Source organism: Monomorium pharaonis, chromosome 5, assembly GCF_013373865.1.
Source record: "Monomorium pharaonis isolate MP-MQ-018 chromosome 5, ASM1337386v2, whole genome shotgun sequence".
NCBI lineage: Eukaryota > Metazoa > Arthropoda > Insecta > Hymenoptera > Formicidae > Monomorium > Monomorium pharaonis.
The window spans coordinates 25,114,676-25,124,716 of record NC_050471.1 but is presented as its reverse complement, the minus strand read 5'-3'; the positions used below and the strand labels follow the sequence as shown (position 1 = coordinate 25,124,716).

Below are 10,041 nucleotides of genomic sequence, written 5' to 3'. Positions count from 1 at the left end.
AAATTTTAAAAAGTAAAAAGAAAATATAATTATTAATTTATTTTCTACGCATAAATTACAACAATACAAACATAAACTTTAATAATAGTCACTTTGAAATTATGAAATAAAACTTAAAAATATCCATATGTACGTCAGTTAATTCAGTGTAATCGTTTCAACTAAGCGCCTAAGAGACGTTTAACAAAATATCCGGGGAAAGCGTAAATCCCGCATGCTACTAGGAGCACGAATAGCGTACACGTAAAGCAGCACAGTATTCGCCACTTGTAATAGCGACAAACGACGAAACAGCACGCTCTCCATGGATTGCGGAACCAGGAGAAAGAAGTATCGGGTCGCCTGCAAAGCACAATATAAGTGCTTGATAACAAATTATACGAGGAAAGAACACGCTTTTATATCAGAATCGAACATTATTTAAAAAATACAGTAGAGATCGGAAAGATATAATTTTTTCCAATATAGTAAAAATAATATACGAATAACATAGTACACGCGAATAAATAAAATACTTAGATAAATAATATCAGATTTCTTTTCTAATAGTAAGACATAAATTGTTATTATGTGGTTTATTGTAGTTTCCTGTTAATCTGTTTAAAAATAACGGAAATAATTGTAATTAATCATTATTTATACACTGTCCAAAATATATAATTTAACATTATGACTATTTTCCCTTTCTCTCTCCTTCTCTCTCTCTCACTTGTAACTATTCTCATTAAAGAGTAATTTATTACTCTTATAAATTGATGAAATCCTATGACAAAGAAACTAATAAGTTTGATAAAAAACTACGAACCTTGGAAGTGGAAGATTTTGAGGAGGATCCCTTCCTTTACCTGCCGGTCGATTTTCTGCATCTTTTGTTTTTAAAATAGATATTTCTAGTTCAACTTTACCCTAAAGTAAAAAAGAATAGAATTATTGATATTATTACGATAAAAAATTGTTTAATAATTTTATTTCTATCTTTTTTCCTTAAGGATTCGTTTCTTCTTTACAGAGTAATCTTTATATAAGAAAAAATTGCATTATTTTAGCTAAAAATTCAGTTGCTGTACTTGTACAATTTTTATGAGAATTTACTTGAGAATTATAGTATATACTATAGTAATAGTAGAGTACTGCTGTAATGCTTTACTACTTTCGAAATGGTTTACTACTTTTAGATATCTTGTTATTTATATTTATAGAAAAATTATGACATTGTAACTATTTTTCGATACATTTGGTAAGAGAATTGCAGAGTAAATCAAATAAACACTCAAAAAGATTTTATAACTTTAGCAAAAATAGTATGTAAATAATGATATGTATATAAAAATAAACTGAGATAGATAAATAATTAGCAGATACTGTGATATGTATATGTATTGCACCAAAGCAATTTAACTGATAAAATAAAATTTATAAACAAATTTTGTACGTGACAGCCAAAATTCTAGCAGATACAAAAATTTTTGGAAATTCTATAATACTTTACCGCTTGAACATATCTGCCTGCATTAATACCGCGAATAAGAGGCCACCAAGCCCTAATGCGGGTAACTTTGAACAAATTTATTGTAGGTAACTGCGGTTCGAGTAACTTTAGCGTACAGTTTTTGGAGTTTGAACTGCCTCGCGGCATTCTCGACAAGTCTAGTGTCAACTCTCCTGCAACACGTTGATTAATCGAAGGAGGTATAATATTTGTACGATATGTTATAAATTATTAATCATAAATTTGACATAATTTATCTTTTTAGATATATATCTTCTGTTTCTAGAAATGTGCAGCTGCCTCTTTTCAAGAACAATTGAACAAGAACTTTTAAAATTTATGCAAACCAAATTTACACATGTATTTGAGTTTATTTAAAGTAATTATCGAGTATAAATTACGTAATTGTTTTATATTATATTACATGCAAGATTTATTTAAAGATTTATTCCAATCACCAATTGATATTTTAATGTCACAGTGTTTAAATGTTTCCATATTGAAACACAGATTGATGATATAATTATTTAATTACCTAGAAAATCATCCGAAGAAAAATGATCACTGTCCCAGATTTGTAGATGAAGCTTGCAAGGCAGCTTCTCCTCGATCTCATTTTTGGCAAACACCGATATTTTTCTACGGACTATCATGACGTTCTCGCCTTCCGAATACGTGACACGAAATACGAATCGCCAGTTGAAGTTACCCTCGCCAGTCAAGGAGTTATAGTGAATGTCGGTCTTCTGATAATCCTCGTGTTGAATCCATCTATGCAATTATTTTGACAGTATATAAATAACAGATTGAGATTTCAACACAATAGCGAATCGATTAATTGCCTCTATCGTAAAGAATTCGTTAGTTTATTATATTTAAATTAGAAATTTATTATTACTAAAAATTAACTTAATATTGATCATTGCCTAAATTTTGACTGATTGAAAGCCTTAAAAACCCACTGCCAGCAGACATATTTATTACGATAATAAATATAAAGGACAAATACATTTGTTCGTCAATTATATGAAATTAAAATATCAAGAATCAGTGTAAACGTTCTAATTTACATTTACACTGAAAGTGGAAAATTTAAAGCAAGGTGTATTTGAATCCACATAAAACATTACCAAAATATGCCCAATATAAATATCGCAAAACAATGATTTACAATTCTCATTTTCTATCTTGGATTTTTGCCACGATAGAATAAATCGCACGGAATATCTGTGTTAACAAATATCGTTGTCTCGACATGCTTATAAACCATTAATTAGAAGAGCTAATTAGTCGAGAATAAAATAAATAAATTCCAAATCAACGGTTACTTTGTATTGCCAACACGTGAATAATCACACACGTGTGATGATAAATTCCACGAGTTTAAATCCAATTGTTACTTCATAACACTTTTTTGTTATTATACACGATTGTTAGATGAGTACGACAAAATATTTATATTCATGACTCGTATACGTTTGCATACCCTTTGACATAAATGTCGGAACACTTTTCCCCGGTGAGAAATTGGCTTTCAGTCAACGGCACGTCCTCAGTATTCCAAACAATCACACGGATTTCATATTCCTCAGGTATTGGGGGAACAATGTTGATCGCCGCTTTGGGTGGCAATTGTCCAATTCGAAACATATCGACCCAGATCTCAAGCTTCCCCTAAAGTGTTATTTTGACACAGATAGCTCATAATTTTGTTACGTGTCCTTTTGAATTTTGTAATCTTAATGTAACCTTAATGTACCTTAAAGATTAATTTTGGAACAATTTTAATATAAAAATATCATGGTCACAATAATTTTTAGTAAAATCAACTAATGTTATTGCGCTTTATAAGTTTTATATTTATTACATTAAGAAAAATTATTAATTTGATAGAAATATGTTTAGTTCGTATTCTTTTGTTCAAATATTTATGCATTTAAATTAAATAAATGTAAGTAACATCTATTCTAACTAAACGTAAATACTTGAAGAAATCACTACAAACTAAATGCATTTAATCGAGCTAACAACTCTTTTTTTTAGTGTAAGAAAATACAATCTTAATTAGGAATCGAGTCCTGATTAAAAAACCAATTTGCAAAATTAAACATTTTACAAACATATAAATATTAATAAAATTGCCGACTCTTATCAACACTTAATAGTGACAGCGTTAAATTTAGTAATTAATCAGTAATTAATTGTTTATTTTGAGTATTAAAAGTGTAATTTTATATATTCTTTAAAGTTCATTAAATTGTGTGCCAAATGTAATTTTTTGGTCTTTAAAACATTTTTCATATTTTTAATTTATTTATAATTATTGTAATATAAAATTATTTTTTAATCATTTTTGATATTTAGGGTAAAAAGTAAAAAGTTTTAATAATCTCTTTTTAATAACCTCTCTAATAATAAAATACCTCTTGATTAATTCCTTGAAATTTTAATTTATTCTCAGTAGATTCTAATTATTAAAATAATGTACAAAATGTATAAAATATTAAATATATTAACGTATATAACTTGGGCATACACATTTTTTAATATTAAAGAAAATTTTTTTTTAATTTAATATACTTTTGATAATGAGATGTGATGCAACACAGATAATTTTAATGCGCGATAATAATTTATTTCTTAAGATTAATTCTGAATGCATGCCACTAAATATTCCACATGATTTCATTTTGCAAAGCATAACGCGCTGTGTTTATTCAAGGTCAATGCGCTATCATATCCAGGTTCAAACTCGCAAATAGTGTAAGCAACAGCTCATGTTGTCATGTTATCACTTGACAAAACGCGATTAATCCCGCCGAATAATTCCTGTGATTGCCAGTTCTCCATTAATTAACTCTCACGATTTATTCCATGATCTCTATTATGGCATGTTTGTGTAACCCGCAAAGATAATCCATTCTCCACGCCTTAGTGAAAGTTATTAATTAGTTTTTTTGGATTAAAGAGACCTAAATTATAAATATTTTGTCAATAAAAGTGCGAAAAGCTTGTGCATATTATGTTAACTCTTTTACCAATCTACATAACTCGTGTCTGATTAATCCATGAAAGTTTCTTAAAGGGTCTCTCATTCTTTGTCCTCTTTTGAAAAATTATCGTGAAGGAAAACTTTGCACGTTAGGGTGACCAAAACCATTAATTTCCCCACAAATAATATCGAGTTTATTTTTGTATCGAATATCAATAATTCAAGATTGTAGACAACCTTGCCTTTTTATGAAAAGTAAAAATTTTGTAAAAATTGTTGAAGGTATTCTACTTTCCTAATTTTTAAATAATTTCTCAGTTAATATTTGAATGTCTGTTTGTATTTAAAAATGATTTTTCTTAAAAGAAAATTGTTTATTAAAAAAATAAAATTTAATAAATCGAATTGCATTATATAGGAGCAAGACAAAATTAAATATTATTTTTATACCAAAATATTAAAAAAAATTTTTTATGTTACTTGACTTTTTCCATTTGACTTTTTCCATAACTTCATATTTAGTTTGTAATTAATTTTTGGTAATTTTAAATTCTACTACACTTGTATGTTCACAAATTATTATAGTTTCTTTAACAATTTGAAAAAGTGATCAGAGTCGAGATCCAGATTTGTAGAAATATTTTTTATAATTTCTTGTAAAGTTTAAGTAACAAAATTAAACTTAAAATATTTTAAAATAAAATAAAATAATTTAAAAGTACTTAAGTAATTATTAAATTAATACACAATTAAAAAAAAACTTGAAAAAGTAAAATTACAATCAATACATCCAATTAATTTAAATATCTATTAATTTAAATATCTGTTAATTTAAATATCTGTTTTTTTCACAAAGAGAGTAATAGCATTCTATATTTAACAATTTGTTGCGTTGAGTAACTGTTGCTAATTTGAGGCACGCGTGCCGCGCGATTTATTTGCATTCCGTGGAGAAATCGAAGGGCATGGGAGTTTCAAATGACCGTCTCGTGTTACTCACGCACAGCAATTGTTTCTTCAGTTCGAAATTCGAATATATCGCGCATCGCGCTTTAAAGTTCTCATCGATCTAAACGCAAATTCGCTATTGCTTTCGCATTGAGAATGCGGTATGATACACGTGTCGGCGGGCTGAAGTTACAGAAAGCCGCGCGTGTTATATATCGTTTATTAATAATACGCGCATATTTCGAGAGATTTATATGATCAATGCTGCACGTGTGCAATACTGAATCTCAATTGCGTATTTCTGAATACTCTATTGCTTTAATTAACAATTAACTTGACTTTATCGCATTGTATCACACGATACTGAAATGAAGTCGCCAATTTTTCCTTTATTAACGAAGCGTTATGTATACAGAACCGATTGAATCCGGAATAAACAGCGTCGCAATGTGTTTAATTAACTCACAGTTGCAATTAATTCCGCATTTTAATATTAGCTAGCTGCGCATAGCATAACTTTGGTTGGCATATGTACATACATCCATTGATTTGATGAACCCTTCACTCGAGAATCGTCATATTCCGATAATTAATACATCTGCCATCGTAATTAACATGTTTTCACGGTAATCGCTATATATGTCGAATGCCAACAGGGAATAAAGAACAAGAGTAAAGTAAAAAATCGAGAAATCGGACGATGTAACATATTTTATATTTAATTAATGTTATATTATCATTTCTATTAAATTTTACAAAATTTTACAGGTGTTAAATTTATTTTTATTTTAAACTTGAAAATGCATTTATAAAGAAAGATTAGAAAGAGGTATCAAAAAGTTTTTTGTTTTTTAATAATTATTAAAATACAGAAATTTGAATTTTTGAAATAACGACAAATGCAGCAGTAAAATATTTTTTATTGTATATTCTTGTGAAATAATTGATATTTAAACTTATTGTCTGTTTTTACATTATTCTTTTTATGTTAAAATGATTTAAATTTATGCAAACATTAGAAATTTAAAAATATGCAAATATTATGAATAAATGTATTTCATTGATTCATTATTGTTTAAAATAGGTTAAAAAACAAATGTTAACAAATAATTTGATTCTGGAACATGCATATAATTATTTATCAATCTATAATGCAAGTAATATTATATTTGTGTATAAAATGTACCTGAGACGATATAACATATTAATTTTAATTACGTATATTTTATATTTAATTAATGTTAAATTTATACATTTAGATAAACCAAAAATCAATAAAAGAATAGTTAGATTTATTTTTATATTTCCTTTTTTCTTCTTGCTTTTAAAAAATGTAATACTGGGCAACATTAGTAAATAATTAATAAGTATTTTTTAATATTAAAAGTCCTGCTATTAATACTTTTAATACTTAAAATAAGTAATAATTACTGGCCAATTTAATACTGCCTAGTATTATAAGGATGGAAATATTCCACTAAAAGTTTAAACGCATTTTACCTTCCTATATCTCTTTAGAATTAAATATTAAAATCTTTTTAAAAATTTTGTGTATAAAGTAATGTCTAGAAATATTTTTAACATATATTAATTTTTTTTAATTATTAATAAGACATTTTTTATCAGAAAGAGGATTAAATAATTTACACATAAAAAAAAGGATTTCTTTAGATTTAATAAACAGTTTTATTTAGCTATTTCAAAGCATATGCATATTTCTTTGTTTTTTATTAATTTTATTATATCTAAAGAAAAGTGTATAAATATAATTAAAACCAAAGAAATATATGCTTTGGAATAATTAAACAAAACTATATTAAATCTAAAGAAACCTTTCTCTCTGTGCATGTAACAATAAAAGTTTCTTGTTAGTAATAAGATGGTAAATATTTCTATACTGATGATACTAATGATTCAACAGCGCGCGTAATATTTACACATAAAAATACCCAGTCAATTTTAGTGAAAATTATTTATTATTTAAATGTTTTTAAAAATCAGTTACTCGCGATAAATTTTCCCAAAAACAATTTTGCCAAAGCATCTAAAAATTTAATTAAATAAAGATCTGAAAAATAATTTTATTGAACTATTAAAATATTTATGTTTGTGAGGATTCTCAAGCAACGCTGCAAAAAGCTTTGATATCTTAGCTACCAGCTTGAGTACTCAAGCCTCTGTAAGATACGTGTCCTACATAATTATTTTATGTGTCCCATATAAATGCTTTATTTAATGATTTAATAGAATTATTTTTAGATCTGTATCTTGCTAAATTTTTTAAATGCTTTAGCGAAACCAATTGACACATAAGCAAGTGTAGTATTATAAAGCTTAATTATTACTTGGTTATAATTTGAAAACAATTGTGACCGCAATATTTTTATTTCAGATTTTTTATTAAAAATCGAATAGAGATTCATTCGTCGTTATCCCTTATATATTAAGGAAAAAAGATCTATCTCTTATGATGTGTCGTCCTTTGAAAAACATGTGCGATTCTACGGAGAAATTTGGACGAGTCGTTCTGACGACACCGCGCTTAACAGACGCTATCAATATTGTTATGAGGTTCAATATTCGCTTTTAAACAAAGTCGTTTATCTCGCGAGTGAATCTTTTATTGTTTATAAGTATCGCGTGAATTCGCGAACGCACGAGTGAATCTGTCAAACGCAACAATATCATTGTAATGCTTATCTTGGCATTGTATTTATAACAATGTGGAAAACGTCCTATGTTTATGGATCAAAATGTAATGGTTTTTAATTTAATTAGAAATTTAAAAAATATTTCATTTATTTGAGAGAAAGGTAAATTGTAATGCACGCAATGTTTAATTAAAATATGAAAAGAACTTTTCTCCCGTGGAACAACAATGTCTGTATCACGGTCACGTTTCCTAACGAACGGAGTTACTTTTCATGGTCAGACGATATATTTCATGCAACCTGCTCGAGACCCGGCCTCTTAATGTTGAAAAGTGGTCGTCTCTCGACGTGTTCCGGCACGAGGGCGCATCCGCAGATAGGAAAATCTTGCCAGTGATGAAGTACACTGAGAGCCATGCACTCTTCTTTGTCTGTTTGCACATTGATTATTTAATATAAGTTTCTTACGAGATTATTTTACTTTATACATAAGCATAAATTTGCAACAAATTTATTCATTGATTTGAAATCAATGAAATTCATTTATTGATATTAATATTGAAACAAATTTATTCATTAATATTGATATCGAATGAAAGAGATTAATCTTTATTTTAAGAATATTTTTGTTTTAGAAATCTTTATTTTTATCTGAAACTTTTACAACTATTTTTCTAAATCGAGGAAAAAAAAATTAAACATTTTTGGTCTTAAAAGCGAAATATTCTTTACAACGACAATAATTTTTAAATAATGTTTTAAATAATGTTAAATAATAAAATTAGGTAATTATTTAAGAACAATATTTATACATATAGTCGCGTATTTATTGAAGAACTTGATCAAAACCAGTCAGAGTGACGTGATACATGATACGGTTTGATAAATCGACTCTGAAAGTCAGTTCAACATTCGTAACGTCACGTTTGTAATCGTGATTCAACTGAGAAACTCGGAGTTTGTCTTGAGGCAAACTGAGCTCTGTGTGTTTCTTGCGATCCGACAATCAATTCCAAAGATTGTGTGTATATGTTTTATATTTTTTAATCTAGTATTAAAATTACTCTTAAATAAAGAAGAATTCTGTATCTCCCATATACTACTTTAAAAATAATATAAGAAAAAATTACATGTGTAAATACTTTAAACATCTTATTATATAATTTAAACAATATTTAAAAATAATTATTTACATACTTTATTTAATTTGAAGAAATTGATTATGATAAAATTGCAACTAATATTGTTTTTATATTCTTACTTGATTAATATAAAGAATAATTTTTCTCTTTTATATTGATTATTAATAATAAGACAAACATAAGCAATTTATGTCAAATTAATTTTTTAATTTTGTATTAGTGATTTAACATTGTTTAATACATTAAAAGTATCTATTATATAATTTGATTGAAAAAATATTTTTAAAAAGTTTATATTTCTCTCAAAGACAATAAAATTTGTTTTGCAATTTTAATAATTTATCAAAAAATGGAATTACGTTGAATAGATTTCTTAGCATAATCTAATCTCATTTGTATAAAATTATATTTTATTTTTAGCAATAATAAAAAAATAGTAATAAAATTATCTACAATTTAATTGAAAAAGTACTTGATTAATAAGAACTAATTTATGTAATTTATTTTTTCAATTTCTTATGTTTTAAGAGCAGTAAAACTCTTTCAACAACTGTAATAAATTAAAATAAAATTATCTTGTAACGTTTCTTACTAAATTAATTTAATTTTCTAAAAAACACATTATATATTTTTTAGTAAAACTATCAAAAAAAAAAGATTAATAATACATTAATTTACATAAATAATTTTTTTATCAAAATGATAAATTTTAGTTTTTACATAAATAAATTCATCATCACAATAGGAATTTATTTTTTAAAATCAACCGCAATAAAAATAGAATCTTCGTGAATTAATTCAATATTTTGGGGTAATATA

At 26.4% G+C, this 10,041-nt stretch overlaps 1 protein-coding gene across 1 annotated transcript in view; it reads right to left on the bottom strand.

Annotated features, from left to right (window-relative positions):
- LOC105839595 (otoferlin) overlaps positions 1-10,041 on the bottom strand; it is a 20,576-nt gene continuing 10,535 nt past the window's right edge. The window contains exons 12-17 of the mRNA XM_036287522.1: positions 8,381-8,524; positions 2,976-3,163; positions 2,025-2,260; positions 1,490-1,662; positions 806-906; positions 1-342 (exon numbers count right to left, since the gene is read on the bottom strand). Of these exons, the coding sequence (XP_036143415.1) occupies positions 162-342; positions 806-906; positions 1,490-1,662; positions 2,025-2,260; positions 2,976-3,163; positions 8,381-8,524 (1,023 nt within the window). The 3' untranslated portion in view covers positions 1-161. The remainder of the gene's footprint in view (positions 343-805; positions 907-1,489; positions 1,663-2,024; positions 2,261-2,975; positions 3,164-8,380; positions 8,525-10,041) is intronic.